At 44.7% G+C, this 23,586-nt stretch overlaps 1 protein-coding gene across 1 annotated transcript in view; it reads right to left on the reverse strand.

Moving 5' to 3' along the window:
- cacnb2a (calcium channel, voltage-dependent, beta 2a) overlaps nt 1-19,300 on the reverse strand; it is a gene marked incomplete at its 5' end in the record, with an annotated part of 57,673 nt that extends 38,373 nt beyond the window's left edge. Inside the window, 2 exons of the mRNA XM_083665532.1 lie at nt 17,246-17,338; nt 19,220-19,300. Coding sequence (XP_083521658.1) covers nt 17,246-17,338; nt 19,220-19,300 — 174 coding nt within the window. The remainder of the gene's footprint in view (nt 1-17,245; nt 17,339-19,219) is intronic.
- Nucleotides 19,301-23,586: the final 4,286 nt, after the last annotated feature.

Consider the following 23,586-nt stretch of genomic DNA (forward strand, 5'->3'; position numbering starts at 1 on the left):
ATGTACTATGGACTGCATTACTGCGTCTGAAATCTATTGGGGGATCTGCTTATCTCGACAGTAAGATTTGATCCGATTGTTTGACTGTATTAACCTATATTTGATTACACCAGACATCCCTGCAGTCTTCACCAGACTCCTATCAAGATTCACAGAAACTGGAATGCGCTGCTCTGTCTGTATGGGCCTGTTCAGCATGAGGATAAGGGAGAAGAGCTAGAATGCAGGAAGCAGTATGTCGTTTACACCATATGGGTGGGCAGAGAAGGGGAGAAGTGGAGCAGTGTTTTCCCTCTGGAGAGAAACACACAAATACAGCCATGTTTACACGCACACAACAGCACACACACAGTATGCTTTGGAGTGGAAATGTACAGTACTGACAATAGTGTGGAATAACAGTATGGTCATGCAGGACTGGCTGTTGAAAAGCATCGGGTAGCAGATGCTATGGAGTTGCGTACTGCATAGCCTTCTAGCCTCAGGTTCACCACTTAGGATATAACTTCATCCAGAGGTAATTGATGACATCATTAATTATGACATGTTGGAGATGTATGAGATGTTGGAGTTCTGAGAAGAAGGATCAGACCTTCCTCCGCCTCATTGGCCTGCTGCAGAGGGAGGACTCCACAGTCCAGGAGACATGAGAGGCCTGTGGGTAACTGGGCACCAGACTGAACCCCCCCCCCCCTTCCCCAACTAGCTGATTTCATCTGAGCAAAACCACTCTCCCTAATCTCCCCTGATCCATCTGCACTAGCCAAGAGTCAGAGATGACACACACTCCCATACACCCCCCCCCCCACACACACACACACACGTGTGTAATGAAAACACACACATTTTTTGTCCACATTCGGATAACAATCGTACAAACACAAATGCTGTGCACATCAAATACAGACACATGTTTTCAGACTTATTTCATATACATTCACTGAGCAGCCATTGCCAACCAAGTTAATATTATCATGTGTACATGATAGAGTCACTATGAGGTTATTGACAATGTTTGTGCATTGCTTCCTTTAATGTAGAGCAGTATCAAACACATATACAGCACAGCATGTACAAGCCTGCGTCTTCAATATCACTGACTTTCAAGTATTGTAGACGATGTATACACAAACCTCATGGGCAGGGTATGGCCAGAATTTCATAAAGTGGACATGTAGTAGTTATATAATTCCTAAATCGCTAAGCCTCCCCTTGGAATAGCCACTGGTCTGGGGAGTAACACAAACAACCGCTGTACCAGACTGCCATTGTAAACTGTCCCCTGGGAATGAGTGTGAATCTCAACATTCTGCCAAATCATCACTCACCAATCAACTCCCTCAGATCAATTAAAGTCAGAAGATGACAGTTATTATTGGTTATGTGGTGAATCCCAAATATTCTGAACAGAGTCTAAAAAAAGCTTATCTTTGTTACTTTAGAAGACAACCACAATCTGGGCTGCAAGATTAAAATGATGCCTATGTCCGTTGTAGGATGCTTTTTAAAAATGATAACAGCTGGGGGACGGATGAATGGGACAAAAATACAAATACTGAGGTATAATTTCAGCAATGGCATGTTTCGAGAGGGTATAGTAGGAAAAGAACAGCTGTTCTGTAAAAAGAGGGTTGAATCATCTGCTCTGAGAAGGTGTTATTACACCTTCAAACAATAAAAATGTTGTTCTGCAGCGTATCACGACAGAACATTTGTAGAATCACACTGTCCTTTACAATGTATGTTCATGTTAATATTATGATAAAGAGACATTTAAAATTGTGATACCGTAAATGTACTTAGATTCAGAGTGGCTTAACACAGTGGAAGGTTTAAAGACCACAAAGACAAACACAACAATAGACATGGAGAGTGAGTGAGGTGTCTCCACTCCTCCACTCCTCCCGTCACCTATCCCCCCCTCCCCCGCCACCACTCCCAACATCCCAAAGCCTACAGCCTACAGTATGTTTCTCTACGTACCCCACTTACCCAGGAGACATTTTTACTCTTGGGTGGTTTGAGCATGGCAACAAGAAACAGGCCGGCAGCATGAGAGGAGAGAGGAGCCCCTCCTCAGTGGCTCTCAGCCCCACAATTGGTGCCTGAGAGGCGGGCAAGTAAGAGCGGGCAGGTGGTAAGGGCCAAGGGGCCGCGGAGCTCAGCCATGGGTCTTCTGTTGTCGTCCAAACTCTCAAATCCGAATCCTCCACTCTAGAAGACTCCAACATCTGTCAGGAGGAGTGCCGGAAACATCTGACTGATGCCCACAGCGGCACCCCAAACGAACACACCCACAGCAGCAGAAGAAGAATAAGAAGAAGACAAAGAAAGAGAGGAAGATAATGAAGCGTCAATACAGTCAAGACTTTCCCAGTGGTGCAATCTTCATCATTGTATAGACCCAAGAAGTGGAGAAAATTCCTCCAGAAAGTTACATCCACTTCTTCCTCCTTTTCCTCCTCGTAGTCCAGAGTAAACTCCTGGACTGATTATGTATTCATACAGGCTATGAATATGTAAGGTCCTGGCAGGTTTTTAAACCCGCCCACCCGTTGAGCCGGTGCAACCGTCCAATAGCTGAGCAGGTCTTTACCACTGGCTCCTGCGTGTGGGTTTATGGAAGTATTAGGATGAAAACAGTGATTCTGTGGTAAAGAGGGCGGAGTTCTCTTCAGATGAGCCTCACTCTCAGGGCTCAGGAAGGGTGAGAGAGCAGAAGGACAGCAGTGAGAGGCCCAAAGATCTCACCTGGTGACTCACTACAGAAATCTACTCTCCTTAGTCTTCTACCTTTTTCTCTCTTTCAGAAATAATCTCCCTCTGTCTCTCTAAAGTAGATAATACCGTGTGTTGCAACATTTCCTCCCCTACACTCATTCTATCTGCCTCCCTCCCTCCCTCCCTCCCTCTCTCCTTCCCTCCGTTTCTCTTTCTCTAGGGTATGTGTTCTCTCCTGGCTGGCACCTGTTGTCACGGCGCCTTCTCACTAAGAGACAGGTACCTTGACAGCCAATGTGAGAAGAGAGACAACTGGAAATTAGATTTTCTTATTTCCAACACTTTCATCGTTCCCTTACCCTCCACCATCCAAGCAATTATACTCTCTGTCTCTCCCACAATCTAGACATCTCTCAGCTTTGTATTGACTCTTTCCCTCTCTAATTCCATCTCTACATCCTATCTCATTTCATCCACTTTCTCTCATAGGCTACTCAATAACCCTCCCTTCTTTAACACACTGACAATCTCTCTCATTCAACCCCCCCAGCCCTTCTCTCTCTCTCTCTCTCTCTCTCTCTCTCTCTCCATCTGTCTATTTCCTTACACAGCGTGTCAGTCCAGATTACCAAAGAAGATCGGGGCTTGGTTTTGCAGCTACCACTGCTGCTTTGAGTCAGTTCATTTAAATGGGTTAGTAAGGATTGGGCCTGAAGTTCCCCTCTACACCAACAGTGTCAGTGCAGGGTTCTGGACCATGTGTTGATTTCAGAGGGACCTTATAGACACTAATTACAGTAATCACAGAACACCTCATCTCTAACACACTTGCATTTCACACTCCCAGCATCTCAGAACATCTTTGTCCATGACCTTTGTGTACTAAAACACACACACATGTACCCGCCCGCCCGCCCGCCCGCCCGCCCGCACACACACACACACACACACACACACACACACACACACACACACACACACACACACACACACACACACACACACACACACACACACACACGCTACTGTTCAAACAACACACTAGTCCTAATTACAGATACATAATTAAAACCCAATCCGTCTGTCATAGAGTTCAGGTTTTAATGATGGGCTTTATGTAACGTTTTATGTAGCCCTAATACATTTCTAACGTCTGTCACTCTAATTAATTGAGCTCAAGTATCCATATGTGCTAACGACTCTCTCCTGGTGCACTGTGGAGAGAGAGAGAGAGAGAGATAGATAGATAGAGAGAGAGAGAGAGAGAGAGAGAGAGAGAGAGAGAGAGAGGGAGAGAAAGACTTCTGCATCCCCACTCTTAATTGGCTTCTAAGAAACATCTGTTCCTGTTTTATGTGATGCCTGAGTTAGTATGGATGCCCAGGCAGGCTGTCTAAGGGGCCTGTTAAATGGGCATGGGGGCCTGGTGCTCCCTGAGTGCTCTAATGATATCTTGATAGGCCATTTCTCTGTGTTGTATAGTGTAGTGTACAATAGATATGTAGGAGGTTGTTGTTTAAGTGGGCTGTAGGGAGTGGCCTACATGCTGTAAGGTGGAGTCAGGGGGAAGGAGAGAGAGAGAGAGGGAGGGAGGGGGAAGTCAGGGGAGATAGGGGAGAGAGAGAGAGAGAGAGAGAGATGGCATCAAATGGAATTAGAGTGGATTTACAATAATTAAGCTCTGAAATTGGAATTGGAGCTGAATATGTTTGCAAAGCCTCAGTATTGACCTAATTGAATGTAAGTGAACATCAGGTAACAGCAACAAGAATGCAGCCTTCATGATGTCCTACATGTAGGCATTTGTAATACACTTAATTTGCAGTTAGCTAGTTTGTAGGCTATGGTTTAAGGTTTTCATTGTGCATTTTCTTAGAACAGACCATTTGTAGCCATATTAGGATTTCTGGAAAAACTAATGATTGCCGCAAGTTGCTAGTTGCCCCCATTCAGTGCAGCAGGCTACAGTATAATATTCAAATATCAGGTATAAAAACCTTCCCTTACACCCAATCCTGACGGACATTGACTGTTCATTCTACAACCATATGTTGTTTATCATCTCCCTGGCATTAGGATGGCATTATTATACTAGAAAGTGAAATTAATAAAAATAATGTGTCAGGAATGGCAAAGCACACAAAAATGCATGACAGCACTCTACTCCTCAAAGCAGCTGCTTTCTGTTGACAGCACCAAGCCAGCCGAACATATGTTTGCAGTCAGAAACATGACTGAAATTCACATTCATTAGTGGGTAAAAAAGCATTCTATGTGCATCTCATACTTCAGGTTATCAACCCACAGAACTACAGCATACAAATTGCAGCACACACATGAATTGAGAATAAGAATTGAATGAACGTGTACAGTATCATAATAATTCAACAATGATAAGAAACATCAGGAAAGGAAGATTCATTAATATGTTTTTTATCCTAAAAAGAAGCCATAATCGAGCTACTGTAGTTGATGAAGGACAGAAGAGGAAAGTTGTACTTTGATAAATAGATCACCAGTATCACTGAAGACCTTCAGCATCACTCTTGTCATCACAGTAAAGCAAAGCTCTAAGAGATTGATGCTACTTTACTAGCATTACTTCACTGTTTCCAGTGAGACAGGCTTTTTACACAGGGGTCCCCACAGACAAATCCCAGTGATCCAGGGTTTATTCACACCCACCCCAGTGTGCCCACTGCCCAGCGTCATTGACATCAGTGTTTCCAGCCTAGTGAGGTAGCTGCGTATGTTACACACATACGTCTCAACAGACATATATCACAGTTTCCAGTCGGACGGGTGAGAGATGACAGATTATGTAAAAAGCAGTAAAAGTATCCATCTGAAACTGAGACATTCCTGGGCGCCTCTGTGGCTAATTAGCCGCTCCGTTTCCGGACATTTCCATACTACTCTCTGGAAAAGTGAAGGAACGCACATTCATCTGCCAAGGAAACCCAAGCTCCAGACAAAGTCGTCCGTGCTGGCCCAGAGCTCCGCTCTGGGCTCTCATCCCAACGCCTGGAAAACTGGGAATTCCAGGTCACACATTCGCCAGGGGAGATTAGCTCACCCACTGCATTCATGAGCTCAACTGTTTCAGGGAAAAATAAAGTATTCTATGAAACGCTCTGACGCTGGTCTTTTGTCATTCTTTATTTGTTAAGGCATTTTATCATATCACAACCAAAAGGGCATACAATATTGAAAATGAACAATTCTGTATACCTGTTCAAACTGAATATATAGGGCTATACTGCAATGGACACAGAGTGGTGTATTGTACAGTAATACAGCTAGATTAAGACAGACCACACACACCAATGTTTTCACAGATTGCACTGATACTGTCTTCACACACTCTTAAAGGCACAAGCACACAAACTCAAACTACCGCTTAAACTCCGCACTGCTACACTGACAGTGCTAGCCTCTCTGATTGGCTCTATTACTCCAAATGCATGATGGGAAACAGGAAATGCTAACAAAACAAAGTGAGAGCAAGAGAGCGGGGGCCTGCTGTCTTCAATTAGCTGAGTTTCCATGAGGAGTGTCTGAGGCTGGCCATTCAGTCAGTCAGACGGAGTCCCATTCAGCAAGGTCTCCGTGCTCCAAATTCCATCCCGAGCGGAATTGCGTTACGCCCCATTTCAGACGTAAAACGGCGGTTTGGTGCTCCATATTGGAAACATGTGAGCGGAGTGTCATAGAAAGAGTAGCGTGTCACGGCAGCAGTTCCTTTTAGGCCAAAACCAACTGGAATCACTTCACCGTCCTCCGCAAATGAACCAAGGTGGAATTTGATGGGACACTAACCACATATGAATGGAGCCAAAACACACAATGCTACCCTTACACACTTTGTCAATTATACTTCTTCCTGAATGGCTTGCATGGCACTGTCTAAGACCTCATATACAGCACGTAGAGTTGTGACAGCCCCTGCTGAGAGTGGGCAGTGTAGAACAGAGTAGAGGACAACAGTCATCTCTCCAGATGCACACAGACTGTAAGCCTAACTCCTGCCTGCACTAATCCACTCATCTCTCAGATTAAATTCCACTCTTCTGTAAGTGTTAATCCAGACCACAGCAGCATGCCTGTTGGAGAGATGCAGCACAAAGTGACCACAGTCAATGTGAGGTCAAATGTATTTGTATGGTAATGCATGTTGTTTCATAACGTGTCGTCAGCAGACAGAGTAATACATTTCTATCCACAAGTATTACAATAGATCTTAAACAGACTTGTATTTCGGCCTTTTTTTTGGTTTGCACTTACTGTGGGTAAGTGTAATACTGACATAATACAGGCCAATTGTGAGGACATTCTGTCCACATTACCAACAAAGCTCTGTCTGAGATCTAGGATGATATCATCATTCATACAAAGGTGAACCTGATTAAAACGTTACTACGGTACATTGGGTTGTTGATACGATCGTGGAGAGTATCATGCATCTGATCTGAAAAGCGTTAGAGGGACATCTAGTGGTAACAGCAGTCATGAGAGGAACACAGTTATCTGCAGTGAGGGGGTTGTGTTTGTAGTTGACAAATAGTAGCACTCTACCAGAGGAAACTATTCACCAGAGAGTGAGAGCCGAGCCCAGAGAATTCCAGTATATCAGAATTTTGCTTATTTCAGTAAATTATCTTTAATAGGCATGAGTCCACCTAAACACGGCATGAGGCACTGAAAGAGGCTATGAACCCAAAGTCAACAGAGAAAACAAAGCCAGTGCCTTCAAAAACATCTTGCAGTAAAATGGCAGCAACTCTATGTCAGGAGGCTGTTTCTGATCAATCCTGTCTCTCCCCCTGTCTCCCTCCTGTCTCTCCCTTGTTTCCCCCTGTCTCTCCCCCTGTCTCTCCCTTGTTTCCCCCTGTCTCTCCCCCTGTCTCCCTCCTGTCTCTCCCTTGTTTCCCCCTGTCTCTCCCCCTGTCTCCCTCCTGTCTCTCCCTTGTTTCCCCCTGTCTCTCCCCCTGTCTCCCTCCTGTCTCTCCCTTGTTTCCCCCTGTCTCTCCCCCTGTCTCTCTCCTCTGTCTCTTCGCCTTGTCTCTTCCCTGTCTCTCCCCCCCTGTCTCACCCATCTCCCCTTTCTCTCCCCTGTCTCCCCCTGTCTCTCCACTATCTCCCCCCTGTCTCTCCCCCTGTATCTCTCCCCTGTCTGTCCCCTGTCTCTCTCCCTTGTCTCCCCCCTGTCTCTTCCCTTTGTGTCTCCCCTGTGTCTCCCCTGTCTCTCCCCCTTCCACAGACCCAAGTGTCAGGGAGGATGTTCCCTCACACTGTGCTCCATCCGCCAGACAGCATTAGGGTCCAGACACTCACACAGAGAGAAGACTGAGAGGAGATATTAAATAAAGTCCATTAACATGCTGCTGTCATCAGGGTGTAAGTGTGCCCCTAGAGCTGACATGTCTACCACCCACTGCACCCTCAGCTCTCTCAGCCCGCGTTTGTCTACCCATCCACCCGTCTCAAGAATGAATATGGAATGAAAGATTCATCGTTTCTGAGTGGGTGGGGGGGGGGGGGGGGGGGTGGGGGTGGGTGAGTGGGTGAGTGGGGGACATACTGTACATGCCAGCAGCAGAGCTGGGCAGAGAACTACCAGTCCAGTGGAGAGCTAAGATTTCAGCAAGACCCTGCAGTCCAAGACAGGATGCAGAGAAAGCTGCAAGGGAGCAGCCCCAATGATCAACCGAAAAAAAAAACACAAGCTGATAAATGGATGTTTGTGTGTGTGCGCTCCTCAAGACACACACACATACACATACTAAAGAGCCATGTGCATTTGCCCACGCATGCACACATGCACGCATGCACATACACACACACAAGCACGCGGGCAAGTGGGCACGCATGCACATACACGCGCACACACACACGCGCACACACACACACACACACAAACACACACACACGTTAAAAAATCCCTGCACACAGACAATAATGCATACACTAAAACCCCCTTGTGAAAAAGCCACAGGTCCTTCCTTTGAGAGAGAATCATTACAGGACACTGTAGAGCACGTTTCTTTGGTAGAACGTAATTACAGTACAGAGCCGCATGCAGTATCCCTCCGGCATGCTTAGTTAGTAAACCAATGCCTCTGACACTCTTTCTCCTTTTCTTAATCCCTCTCTCTCTCCCCCTCTCTGGGTCTCTCTCTCTCTTGGAATAAACAGGGAAAGAACCAGGCAGAAGACTCACGTATGAAAGCTGTGCTCTCCGGCGATGGCCCAGCCCACAGCACGGCATGAAGGGGACCAGGGGGTTCAGGAACGGACGGCCACCTCACAGTATGCTCTGTCAGGCAGCAGCATCCACTCAGCCTCGGTCCATGGCTGCACACTCGGCCCACAGCGGGGAGGCGAGAAGAGAGGAGAGAGAAAGAGAGAGAGGGGAGGGAAGAAGGGAGGGAGAGGGAGAAAGGCAGGAGAGACCGAGAGAAGGAATCCCAGGAGAAGAGAGCGAAAGACTGCCGTATCCACACTGTCACCCGGCCGACCCCCCCCCCCCCCCCCCCCCCCTCCGACCCCCACCACCCCCACTCGTGCACACACAGATCCCACACAGTCAAACACTATGGAACTCTCGGTAGGGCAGTTTTCCGTGGCGAATCAGACTCGGGCGCCTCCTCCTGCACCCCCGAGCCCGCCCCCATGTCCCACAGTGTAGCGGAGAGAGGCCAAGAGTGAGTAACAGTGGCTGGCGGCAGGCGAAGGTCTGGGCTGTCTGTCACCCCCACCCCAAATCCTTATCCTCAGTTTCCACGCGGAAATCAGGCGGCTTCTCTAGCTCTGCTACTGTGGCTCCTCTAGCTTTTTCCACAAAATCCTCTGCAGTTGAGCTCTCTGCTCTCTGCGGCTGAACTGTGGCTGGCTTCTCTCCTCTTCCTCCTACTCCCTGGTTCAGTTCTGGTGCAGGTCCCTGGTGGGCTGGTGGACACACACGGCGCACACGGCGTCCTGACTCAGACGGAGGAGGCAGAGCTCAACTGTCCTTCACTGACCTCTGTCACAAGGGGGGGGTCCTCTCCCTCCACCTTGGGGCTCAATCAGATGAACGGACATGAACAAGACTCTTCCTCTTTCTTCTCTCCTTCCCTCTCACTCTCTTTCTCTCTGGTAGGAGGCAGTGTTGTATACTGTAGCTGTTGCTGGCAGAGAGCTGCGGGGCGGTGGTCAGGGCAGAGGCTCAGGGAGCTGCTGGCAGGCTGACTGATCAGGATTGTCTCTTGTCTCTGTCTGTCTGTGATTGGTGCAGAGAGTAGCAGCAGAGCAGAGAGGCAGGCAGGCAAGCAGGCAGGCAGGCAGGCAGGCAGGCAGGCAGGCAGGCAGGCAGGCAGGCAGGCAGCAAGAGTCCCTGTGGTGCAGCAGAGGAACGTTTACGCTGAGCTGGCTGGCTGGCTTGATCTCTCCTCTTCCCCCTCCCTTCCTCTTCTCCTTCCTCTTCTCCTTCCCTCCTCTCATGCCCTCCTCCCCCATCTCTCCTCTTGCTCTGCCCTGTGCGTTCATATGATTGAGTCCAGACTTTAATGTACTGACTGCTGTGTCTCAACAATCAACCCTTCCAGCAAAACACACACACACACACACACACACACACACACACACACACACACACACACACACTCTCTCTCTCTCTCCACTGCCACTGTCTCTCTCTCTCTTACTCTCAACCCCCCCCCCCCTCAACACACACTCTCTCTCTCTCAGGGTGCGTGTCTTAGTCACCTCCCCGAAGTCATCCTAGGTAGAACGGAGGGAGGAGAGAGAGAAACTGCGGCTGTGCATTTCTTCCAGCTTTGTCGTGCTGTTGTCTGAGTACACAGGATAATACACACACTGGATTTCAATGGGCCACCGGGCAGCACTAGCAGCTTTGTATTTTGCTTCACCCTCATGCTCTGTCCCTTTATGTAACACACTCACTTCAACCTTTATGTCTCCCTCTCGCACTGAAACAAATTATTGATATTTTGTTCCTTTATTGTGTCCTCTGGTGGGCGCTCACAGGTATTCTCCCTTTTCCTCTTCAGAGGAGAGTTGTATGCAACAGTAAGCATTTCTCATCAGCACTCCCCAATGAACCCCAGTGTTTTTCCTAAATCCCTATTCAAAGTTTTAATCCCAGCACTTTAATTTTTCTGTCCTTCTCCTCATAACACAATGTCACCCTCCTTGTTGATCCTATTAATGCAGATAAATGTATGCATCTATGTTAATGCTATGCAGAAATGACTTTGATATGGCGGCATCTGCTATGCTGTGACTAAACAGCAGGCAGGAAGTAAGCACCTGTGTCCATCCGCCTGCTCCACAGGGCCAAGGGCAGCTCATCTCTCTTCCTCCTCCTCCACTTGCTGCTGCTCATACAATCTCTCCATGCCCCCCCCCGTTGTTCATGCTGCTCTCCTCTCTCCTCTCTCCGCTCCTCCTCGTCCACACCACAGGTGCCCATTTGTTACCCGCACAATAACAGTGTGACTTCTACTGTCAGAGAGAGCTGAGTTAAGAGAGGGACATAAACACACAACTCTCTATCTTACAGCCAGCTTAGCTTTTCTCTAGTACATTGTATTCATACACAAATAACCTGGAGTGCCTTAACATGTACTCTAATCCAGGGGTTCCCAACCTTTTTTCACCCGGAGCTGCCCCATTTCACCCCTTATGATACGTACAGTATTCACCTTCATCCTGGGTTTGGTGGTGAATAATTAAAAACACACTCGCTGGACATAATGGCATGGCCCATTCCTTCGTCAGTTGACAGGTCTCTGTTTCAGGTCCATATTTCATTCTGTGACGTGTGTCAGTGTTGTGATGGAGGAGAGTCGTCACAGGGAGAGACCTCTGCATCTCTAGGAGAGGCATGAGGAGGGATACTATCGCTTACCATGTCAGATACTGTCTCCCTCTCAGATGTAATCATTAGTCACTGGCTCTTGACACAGTGACAACGACAAATAGAAGAAGGTGTGATATGTCCCCATACAGAATCCCTACCATCGGAATTAGAACATATCAAGTCTGTGTTTGTTAGGGTACAGAGTATGTTTCAGGGACAGATCTCTAATCATGGGTGTCACTCAATAAAAACGTCCTCAGCCTTTCTGTCTTGCATGTAGCAATACTAGCAGCTGAGTGGTCATTTTAATAGATACATTGCAGACCTACATCCTATAAGCACACTGCAAACTAAGAGACATAGTGATTCACAGCAATAAATAATTAGATACAAGGATTTCTATTCTCCTCAGGGAAGTACACAGAAAACTTGGCAGATCTCAACCACTTAAAAAAAAAAAAAAAAAAAAGGTTTGGTGAAGTGCAAGCTGGTGGGTGAAACTTAAAAGAAAGAAAGAGAGCTGCGCACTTTTGCTCTGATGCTAATTATTTATTGGACAAGCTGCCTGTCTTTAGTATTTCAAAATGTTGGTCCAATAAATAATAAGCATCAGAGCAAGAGTGTGCAGCTCTCTTTCTTTCTTCTAGGTCTCAACCACTGTCTGCCCTGCAGGCATTCTCAATTGATCACAGAGACAGACAGAGGGAGCTTGAAGACAAATCCGTACTTCTGGAGGGCATGATTCTCTAATGGCCCCTCTCCTGACAGGGGAAGGAGATAAGATCCATCTGACATTCAGGTAAACAAGGCAAGGGCATTCCTGGATGAATTACCCTTCATGCGTGACCAACTGTTATGTGAATGGAATGTGAATGTGAATACCAGTGTGAGACCATGAGACCATGTGTTAAGTACAACAATGATCCCGATCTAATTTGATACAACATCATTACTTTCTTTTCATTTATTGTACTAGCAAGAGAATATTCATGATTTCAAGACAAGTCAAGGCAGACTTGACAAATGCTGTAGACGCCTACAAGTACACTGCTGCACCAGCATAAAGCAGTGGGTAGATGTCTCCCTCTGTATGTCTTACGCCACCAGATGGCAGTCTTGCTTTACTGCTTGCTCAAGCTGTCTGAGGAAAGACAAAAAAGCAATGCGCTAATCTACACACAGGCTACACACACAGCAGCCATCCCTCCTTCCCTCCAACATTTGCCAGACCATTTATTGAGTATCACACCAGTACATTTAACATTGAGTGTTAGTATATTGTTCCAACAATAACAATACAAGCATTTCATGTGTAGTCGGGGGGCTACTGCAGGCATCACTGGATGCCAGTTTTTCTATATGTTTCATAGACAGAAAGAGCTACTGTGCTGTTGGAAAACTTCTGCGAGGGATACACTCTCTCCAAACACTGTATTGGGTTATTCTGAAAACTGCTGGCTTTATTTGTAAATGTACCTCTTCAGTGGCTTGAACAGAGGCAGCTACTTGTGATCCCTGAGCTCCTGTTATCAGTTACACAACAACAAGAACAAAAAAACCCTGGTGGTTGCCAGATCTGATAAGTGGCACAGCCATGTATCTTACGTAACCCATTCTCCCCATTAAGGGGAGAAAACATGATTTGGGGGATGAAAAGAAGAAAAGTCTGTAATCAAGAGATTGAAAAGGGGTTTCCTGCCCCTCACCCCCACCACACCCTCTCAGACACCACTCCACCACCACAACCTCCATCTGTGTGGAGGGATAGAGCACATAGCCTATAGGTTCCAACTGCGAAAAATACACCAGGGAAGACCTGCTGGAGTGAGAGAGAGATTCACAGACAGAGTCACTGTCGCTGAGAGAGAGAGAGAGAGAGAGAGAGAGAGAGAGAGAGAGAGAGGAGGTGGGCGTGAAAGTGTGAGAGAGAGAGAGTGGGAAGCCAAGTGAGACCTTTCACATAAACACAGTAGAGTGGGAAGCAGCAGGAGATATGACATAATTCTATGTGTGTGAGTTATGTAAACCCAAGTTTCAGTAACAGCAAATGCTGTATAGTATGCATAGTGCACTTTATACATATGAGCACAATGCCTAATTAGATAAACCTTTAAATTAATCATTAAAACACAATCTCCGGAAAGCTTGTCTGTTAGTAATAACAAGTGTACAGTAAATATGTTATCTCCCACGAATGATGTAGTACCCCTGCTTGTGTGAATTGGTGACTATTATTCAAATGTAATGAAAAGTTACTAGAACATGTGGTGCTTATTTTATTAGTTATCAGTCTTGCTTCTTTCAGCTTTACGCTTATTTGAAGGGAGCCCACGGATTTGAGGCAAGCTGAAAAGTTACCGGAGCTTGTAGTGCTTATTTGATTAATTTCCAAGGATTTGACAGTATTATTTGAAAACAGTAAAAAAGACTAAAATGTGCGGTCTAAGGTGCACTCTCCTCTTTGCACCCTATTATGATGATTTTAATGATAACAACCTATCACTTTAGCCACACCATCACAAGTTGAATTGGCATCACCTCGAAACTCCTAATCAATCTCTATGGCAAGACACATCATTCACCCAAGTTTCGGCCCAAAAAAGGGCCAATCAGTGTAGTTTTATAAATGCCACATCTGTATGACAAGACACATTATTCACCCAAGTTTAATCAAAATTGTCCCAGTGGTGTTGGAGATAAAGCGTGTGAAATACAAACGGACAGAAGCACGCGACATATGAATGGACAGAGACTGATCCATAATTCCCTCCCTGATTTCACCATGGGGGACAATAATATGTACATTTGTGGTTTGAAATGTATTTGATTCTCTCCTACGATATAACCCTACTATTAATACATGTCCAGAGAACTTCAATACGGCCTTGAGATGAGCATTGTAATATGATACATCCCACAGAGATCTGGCAGCACTGTGTAAGATTCCATTTTGGACTGACAATGTATATATTTAAATATACCATTTAGCTGACACTTTTATCCAAAGGGACTTACAGTACAGTGAGTGCATACATTTTAAGTATACTGTATATGGTTTCAGCTGGAATCGAGCCCACAACCTTGGCATTGTTTGCGCCATGCTCTACCAATTTAGCCACAGAGGACCACAAGTGTTACGAATTACACCACAGTGCTCTTCATGCTTTCATCTCTGCAATTATACAGCATCAGTTACCATCTACTCTGTGACATCCAGCTCAGTTCAACTTCACTTGTCAAGTCCATGACGCATTACAATCCTACAGAGATGTGCCCTTCCTGCAGAGCTGAACACAGAGTTAAAGCAGAGAGTTGACCCCCACTACTCCCACGGCTGAGTGGTCAGCCCTGGCTCTCCACCTCCTTGATCCTACCAGCCCCCTGGGCATCCAGAGTTATACAGGGCATCTCTCTCTCCCCCTCTCTTCCTCCTCTATACAGTATGTCTCACTGTATACAGTATCTCTCTCTCTCTTTTTTATCTCTTTCTGTATCTCTCTCTCTTTCTCCTCTCCCCGTCTTTCCCTCTATTTGTATATATATATCTCTTATTCTCTTTCTCTCTTCTCTCTACCTCCTGTATCTCTGTCTCCCCACCTCCCCCTCTCTCTCTCCTCCTCTTTCTGCCATCTCTCTATGAGTAATGTAAGACTCCCCTCTCAGTAGCAGTTCAATGAGAGCATGTTTATGAGATGTTGTATGGGAGATGCATTGGATCGATTATACAGTAACCCTGATGAGCCTCAGACGCCCACATGAATGCTGGAAATCTGACTCACCATGCCAACAGGTGTGGCATTGTGGGAGATTAACGTTTTAAAGGAAAGTTACAGAGGATCAGCACAAAATGTACCTCAGTTATTTAAGTCTTTAAAATAATATTGAATTTGATTAGCTGTATACATTTGGAGGTGAGCATAGTGAGTGTTTTGATGGCAGAAAAGAGAAGATTACGATTAAACAAGAACGAATGGGGAAAGGATAATAAAGAGCATGACAGCTTGATGAATAGGCAGTGAACAGAGGGGCCTTTTTAGCCTCATATTTTGAAATGTTCCCAGTATGGTGTTAGTTTAAAGTTTTAAACACCACAGTCTCATACTTCTGTGAAAAGTCAAAATAATCATGTCCAACAAGATGGAGAGTGGGGGAGAGGGAAAAAAGGTCTGCTTAACCACTGTTATGATAAAACAATTCAAAAACAGGGTATTTACATTATCTCCAAACAGAGGAGTTACTGGAAGGGGTGCTATTTCTGGGGTCCACTCCCAGCAAACATCTAAAAGAGGATATGTCTGCTCTTTACACTGGTGCCCGCCTGACATAAAACTGCAAAATACCCCCTGCCCCCCTTTCTTTATCTCTCTTTCTTTTAAACACATAGTAACATAGCAATCTCTCTCTTTCTCTCATACATATGAGAGACATACACTTTCTCTCTTTCTCTCACATACATACAATTTCTCTTTCTCGCCTTTCCTCCATTCCCTCCCTTCATTTCCCACTTTCCCTGTCTAGTCTTGGCCTCTCCTTGGCTCTGTCCCTTTCTGTAGTGTTGTGGTGTGTCTCAGACCTTGCTGCTCTCAGTCTAATTGAGTTTGGCCATGATGACTCATGGGAATGACGACAGCCAGTCAGAGGGGGTCGGTCTAATGAGGCTGTTGGCATACTCCGGAGGACTGTGGGAATGGACATGTGACAGCTTCACAGGGCTAGCGCTCCGGGGGGGTCGAGGGTGGGGGGGAGTAGAGCATGGCATGTCACTGCCCCGGAAGACCTTCATTACCCCTACCCCCTGCAAGCAGCGACTCCTCACTGATCGTCTCTCAGTACGATAATATAAACACATGACAATAACTCATTCAATCTTTACTCTGTGCCTGAGACAAAGCAGACAGCAATTCCATGTGCCATATTGTTCCGATCCACTCCAATCCCCCCCCGGCTTTGCCGCCGTGCCAAAGAGGAGGCGACCTGTGTCTCCTCCAAAAAAGGCAAAAACATTTCGCCAAGGGCGCCCATCCTTAACCCGTCCTATCCGGTCCTTGCAGGTCTGCTCAACAAAGACCAGACACCTCGAGTGCTTCACACACTGTGTACCTCAAGGGGTCTGCTTTATAACAGGCCACAGTGTCGCCTCACTCAAGGACACATAGCTGTACTGAGCCATGCCTCCAGCTCACAGAGATCGTGAACATAATGTACCCAAGAACTGTTTAGAGTGGGGTTTTCATTACAACATATATCTCACATCATTGATTTAGACTTTGCATTTTTGCTCTCGCATCAGTTTGCATTACAGCCGTGTACAGCACAATATGTGGCTATGTGAACAGTAAACACTCAGTCCAGACAATCATTGGAAGGTGGAAAATTATTGGATAATCATTGCACATACTGTATGGTCACTTTCACACTGAGCTTCCCCCTTCTCACACTCTCACATAGTGTTCCTGAGACAGTACACTACTGTGACTATCACTTCACACACCGTCATTCAGTGATTCAGAAAGTCACTGGCTGCAATTGAGATCACTGTCTTTTGTTAGATGCTTAGACCTCACTGATCCACACACAATTCAGAAAAAAATAAATATATAAAAAGTCTTATTATCAGCATCTTTGCTTTATATAATCCAACCTAAAAAGTGTTCCCCTTACCTGTCTCACAAAGCTGTTGGTTGTAGTGTCTGAAGAGGTGCTGCCGTCAGAACCTTTAAATCGCCCTTTTCTTCGTGCTCCTTTTCCATGCAACTACATCAAGAGAGAGGGGGACAGAAAAACATGAAATGGTCCAATATCAGTAGAATATAATGGTGATGACTAAGATTGGTTGGAACTTTCTTGTTGTAGAGTACTTACAGTACTGTATAGTTTGACAGATTTAAAGCATTTAGACTAAGTCAAGTAAAATTTCTATCCTACAGTATTTTAATGGTTGGTCCCATGACATTTTAATGGCCCAATGGTGTTATATGTTAACATATTTCGTTTTTCTTAAAGGTGCAATATGTAACATTCAAGCTTTTTAAAAGCTTCTAATGGTTGTATTGACTATGTGTAAACGGTACAGATCAGGGAATGAGATCCTCTGGAAGAAATATTTCATTTACGAATGCTGTTTTGGTCCTCCGAAAGCTCTTTCTAAAATGGAGTGTCGCACCGGACACTCGGTTTGTGTACAAAGATGTTGTTACTGGCCAAGAGTGTTTGAGGGGAGTGGACGAAGATTTTCACCTTTCTGTCTCTGGTGGCTGCCTCTTTGAATCGTGCACACATGCAGAAACACAACAACTAATTTCAGGGGTTATAATACTATGAGGGAGGATGTTGTTGCTTGGAACTTCGAACTGAATTTCACCGTGGTGGCAGATTTCCAACAGACCAATGCCCTGCTCCTTTAAGTCTTATCTAGGTACAGTATATTGCCTGTATGCTGGTGTGAAAAAACAACTATGTAGTAATGGACTATTGGGTACAATAGTATGAATGGGTGGCATAAAAAGGTGGAAATCATAATAATGACCAAACTATGTTGGTCTCATACAACATGATATGTAGATGATATGCTGTGACATGATGGGGCTCAGGAAACTGAAGTACTGGGCTTGGGCGTTCATATGTGTTGCCAGTAGCAACCGGAAAACACCAACCCATCTCAAATCTGCCTTTTTATTCCAATCCATTCCCCCAGGACATGTAAATCATGCATATAAAAAGAAAGCTATTTTGCCTGTTACTTAGAAACCGGTTATGTATGTGCATTTATCCTAAAATACCCATTCAGTCAGGTTTATGCAGCAAGGCAACACTGAAAGCTCTCAAGTGTATTGTATTACTTTGCTCATGAATTAAGAAGTGTGTGTATGTGTGTGTGTGGGGGGGGCTGTCTAATCTAGTTATTAAAAAAAAAAACATTATAAAAACAACTGCACAATGTAACCTTATTTGAGGCAACAAACCCCAACAGCCTATTTTGAACCACTGACCTTGCCAAGATATGTAAATATTGACTTCATCATAGCTGTGAAAGAGACTGATATCAGCATGATGCCCATTGCCAATGGAATTTGGGAATATATCTAGTCTTACTATATTCTCTAGATTCTACTGACAATGTGAACAGCAATGCACTATGCATCAATCGTACCACTCTGCGACATTATAAAGCAATTGGTGACATGGAGGTTACAAGTGAGTGAGTGATATTAGGCTACTAACAGGTGAGTTTAAGACCAGTCATGTGCGGATCATGTCATCTTATTTCTAGTGAATTGGTATCACCTGAATAAAAGTAAAAATGTTTTTTTTACGAAATTAATTGTGTTTCATCATTAACACACAAGTGACAACTTGAAATACTTGAGACGAATACATTATTATTAGCCTACCACTAGGCTATGCCACCTGACATAACGCAGACTACTCCAACGTCCGGTAGTAGTTTACTTTCTCTGTCGTTACACTTGGCGCCAACACAAAAGGAGAAGGGAATTGAGGTATTTTCTGCTGAATAAATATACAGTAGCTTAATATTACAGTATAGATGACAAGCACACAATTTTACTAACACAAGTAGCACAACGTACAAAAAATGCACAAAATGTATTAAAAAAACCCAGCAAAAGTACGTACTTGTAGACCAGGATTTTCGAGAGAGTCCATGTGTCTGTCCAAAGGTGTTGCGTGCGTCTTTGGCGTGTTATTAAGGACCATTTGACATCCAACCGTCGTAGAGATGGAAGTAAACACTTTTTATAAAATGACAGCGTGACTCCCTCTGTCATAAACAGTTAACGAAGACATGTGTGTATACCATAGCCACTACAGAAACCCAAATTACGAGATATAATGATGTGTCGTGAGCTCAATGGATGTAGACTTGGGTGGCGGAGTGAAGTCACGCGTCCAGTTTCCTTTAACTCTCTGCCGCGCAGTCTTGAAGTTTGAGTCAGACCACAACCGGGAAGACTTGAGAAGGAGGAGCAGTTTGCGTAAAAATGTTTTTTTTTTTTTTCAGAAGGCACTCGGCCGCCAATGCTCTCAATTAAAATAACACCATGTCATTCAGCAGCTCAGTTCCATTGTGTCCCTCTGCCGAGTGCCCTCCCTCCCACATAGTTTAACTGACAGCCTTTTTCTCTGCTCCACGTGCTTACTCAACTGCCACCAAGCCGCTCCAGGCAGGTAACCTTGCGCAGCTCCTGCACAACACAAACGCGTTGGCTCGAGCCAATCCTGATGACTAATCCTGGGGGCTTGAGTTTATGTTCGTAAATTACAAATTACTTTGCAGGGTAAACCGAATCTATCTAAACCACACACACCCACGCACGCACGCACACACACACCCACGCACGCACACACACACACACACACACACACACACACACACACACACACACACACACAATCAGATCCTACATTTCAACATTTTATCTGGGTTTGAGTTCACATAACATTACATCACTCACACACAATGATTGATTTATCACTGGCCTGTATATTCTGAAATATTAGTTTGTTAGTGCTTGTTTTTGCTGGTGGGGTTTTATGATTGCTGTCTGGTGGTCTAGACAGAGTAAATGTCCCTGAAATCCCCCTGTGGCAGCTGAGGCTGTTCAACTGAGCTCAACCTCAGAGACCTCAGAGAAGACTTTAGAGCAAGGCTGTTCGGTTCTGGGTCTGGAGGGTCACAAGGTTCTGCTGGTTCTCATTCATGTATTTCCCCACCACTTGGGATACCAGTTGAGTGAGCTCTCTGGACTGTAAATAACAGTGTCTTGCCAATCAACCTCTACAGAAAGAAAACTACCTATGCCACCTCAGTCCTTGAGGTCTGGAATAGTAAAGTCCTATAATGCCATAATTCTATGGTTAATCATGGCAGCAGTCACTACTTCTATCTGTTTATTGGTTTCCTTTTTGCAGATTCACCACAATGCTTCACATGTCATCGGTGAAAAGTTGTAAAATACCTCATCGCCATGACTTCTACCCTCATCATGCAATGCCAGATACCTATTAGAAAATGCCCCCTCCAGCAGCTCTTTTTGGTACTACAAATGGTACTAAACTCTAAGGTTTTGTTAATCATTATTGCCCTCTAGTGGTTTCCTATGGGTGAAGAAATCACTGTGAGTTGCTTCCACTCAGTTATATTGGAATGACTAGTGTCCACCCCACCCCCAAGAACTGAGGATTTAGTATAGTAACTTGTGTTGCTGTGCACTACACCAAGATACTATACAGTGTGGCTTGTGATGATTGAGTTTAAGACACAGTTTGTTTCTGCAGCATGCTCTAGGCATTTGTATTTTTTCCCCCAAAGGTGCAGTGTTTCAAATAAAGATATTCTGATGTTTACTGGTTACTAGTGGTTTGCATGTAAGAGGTCTACAAGGGAAAAACATTTATATAAGGAAGTAACCTATGTTTATTCGTAATGCATTTTTTACAAAGCAAGAGCAGCATTGATCTAACTGTCAATATTCTATGACTCATTAAAACTGGACACCAACCTCTTTCATGACCCACAGGTCAAAGTCTACAAGTCGGTTAGCACATACAATACCATGGGCACATTATACGAATTACAGAGGAGTGGATAATGTTTTCTGAGTCAGATCAACACTGTGATTTAAAACCAAAAAGGGAAACATTTGACTGCAGTGCTGGCATATCCCATTGTGTGTCTGTCTTAGCCTTTCCCCTCAGCCTGTGCTCTCTCTATCCTCGTGACCTTTGAACTCTGCTCTTCAATGGGTACTCTTTGCTGAGTGAGTGAGGATAGCTACGGATACGGAATACGTTTACGCTCACACTTTCAGCTCAGATAAAAAAGCCCTTCCTTCCTCCATCCAGACAGCGGACGCCTTTTAAAAGCGCACCCAAGCATGTCAAAGAGGCTCTTTAGAACAACACACACACACTTTCTACAAAACACACACACAAACCAATAAAACCCGGAGATTTCCTGGAAATTCTAAAGGGGGTGACATTCCCAAAATGACCACAAAAACATTGCAAGTACAAGAGAAAATGTCATGAACTTCCTCCTATTGTTAGGGAATGACTCGCAAAACTCTAATAAACGGTGTCAGCTGAATTCTCCCGACTTTGACACCAGATCCTAAACGAAAGAGTGTCAGTATAATGTGTATTTGCAAAAGGCTATACATGTGCTCTAAAAGTTACCATAGTATACATATTTTCATAACACTTAACATTGTTGCCCCTATACCCATGTAGTAATGTTGTATTGTATTAACATGTTGTTATATAGTCATTTGGTAACTGCATGGGGTTAAATAGATGGTTCAGCCTATTTTCATGTTTAGGTGAAATCTTACCCTGATTGTCCTCTCCTTTCTCCACTTTGCTACCGCAGCTCAGGCTAACAGTAAGCAGCGTCCTTAAGTTAGCATTGTTTAAATTATATGCCAAAATCTCCTCAGAGAAACAAAGTTCAAACAAAGTTTATTTGCGAGTTGTACTTGAAATAACCTCGTCCCCAGGCTATTGCGAACAGCGCATATAAACCTGGCATAACAACGACTCAAACCTGGCCTTATTGGGAGTGAATTTACTGGGTGAAGTATTTGTTATTATTTGATTTCAGCGAGTCACACGGTTGCGAGGTGTAGCTCCGAATCAGAAACGTGTGGTGTACGAGCCTTGGGACGGGAGTTCTGTGGGAGATGATTGATTTAAAGTCAAGATAATGGCCGTGCGCCGTTCATTTTCAACAGTCTATTTGCTTAATATAGGCCAAGTTTGATGTGTTGGTCCACCAGACCTTTCGCGCATTTGGGCGAGAGTGTCTGGGAATGAGACTATGCTTGAAAGGATTTTTCGATGTGCATTCTATTGAACGTTTTTGCGATTTCAATAAAATCATGTACAGGTTCGTCTTGTAAATAGCTATTACTAAACCTTGTTTAGGAGATTTTGACATGTAATTTAAACGATGCTAATTTAAGGTCCGTCGAAATCCTGTCTGTTGGAGAGGGCGCTGCTAACTGTTAGCCTGTGCAGCAGTAGCAAAGTGGAGAATGGAGAACCGGAGAAGCTTTCACTACTGGCCTATGAGGACAACTCAAGGGTAACATGGTATTCCACCTAAACATTAAAATAAAATGAACCATCCCTTTAAGCAGTGAGAACACAAACTGTCCAACTCAAAAAAGTACAAAGCATTACATGTACTATGTAACAAACATGTTAATACAATGCGTTTCATTACAAATAGCAAACATTTATTTTCTCAACAAAATAGTACATGCCGTTTATAAGGGATTATTTTATGTCCTTTTTCTCAAATTGACTTTATCCCCCTCCTCTTTCTCCAGGCCCACACTGACTGGCCTTTAGAGAGAGGGAGAGCTGAGCTGTGTGGGCAGAATCCCTCTGGAGTCTCCAGCATGTCGAGTGAGGATTAGTCAGCCAGAATGGTGGATGAAGAGAACAGGCTGCACAGGTGGGTGGAACTACTGCCCCCATGTTGGACCACAGAGGGTGCTCATCAGCACTGAGGAGAAATGCTTCTATAAAGAGAGAGCTGACAGGCAGCATTACTGCATGAACACATTACATAGAGACCAGCAGATTAGCAGATGTATTCTAAGAGGACAGAGCAGAACAGAAATCCATGACATTGTCCAGAACTGAGCAGAGTAGAATGTAATAGAACTGAAAACAGGGGAAACCTGACTAGAAGAGCTATAAGCTTTCCTTCACCTTGAACCAGTACAGAAGTCTACTTTCCACATAGACTGTGGAGACCAGAAAAGAAAGGAACAGCGCATCCATATGCCCTATCACATTTCCAACACCCAGCAGCAGGGAGAAAAAACAGACTGTCTTTGATTTGATACTGTAAGAATGTTTGACACTTGAGGTGAGCAACAGTAAGTATTTGAAGAAATGTTTCATTTTATTGATTGTCTCTTTGTTTACATACAGAGAATGACCTCCAAACCTGCCTCTCCTAACATTATCGC

The sequence above is a fragment of the Argentina silus genome (genome assembly GCF_951799395.1).
Source record: "Argentina silus genome assembly, chromosome: 1".
Classification (NCBI taxonomy): domain Eukaryota; kingdom Metazoa; phylum Chordata; class Actinopteri; order Argentiniformes; family Argentinidae; genus Argentina; species Argentina silus.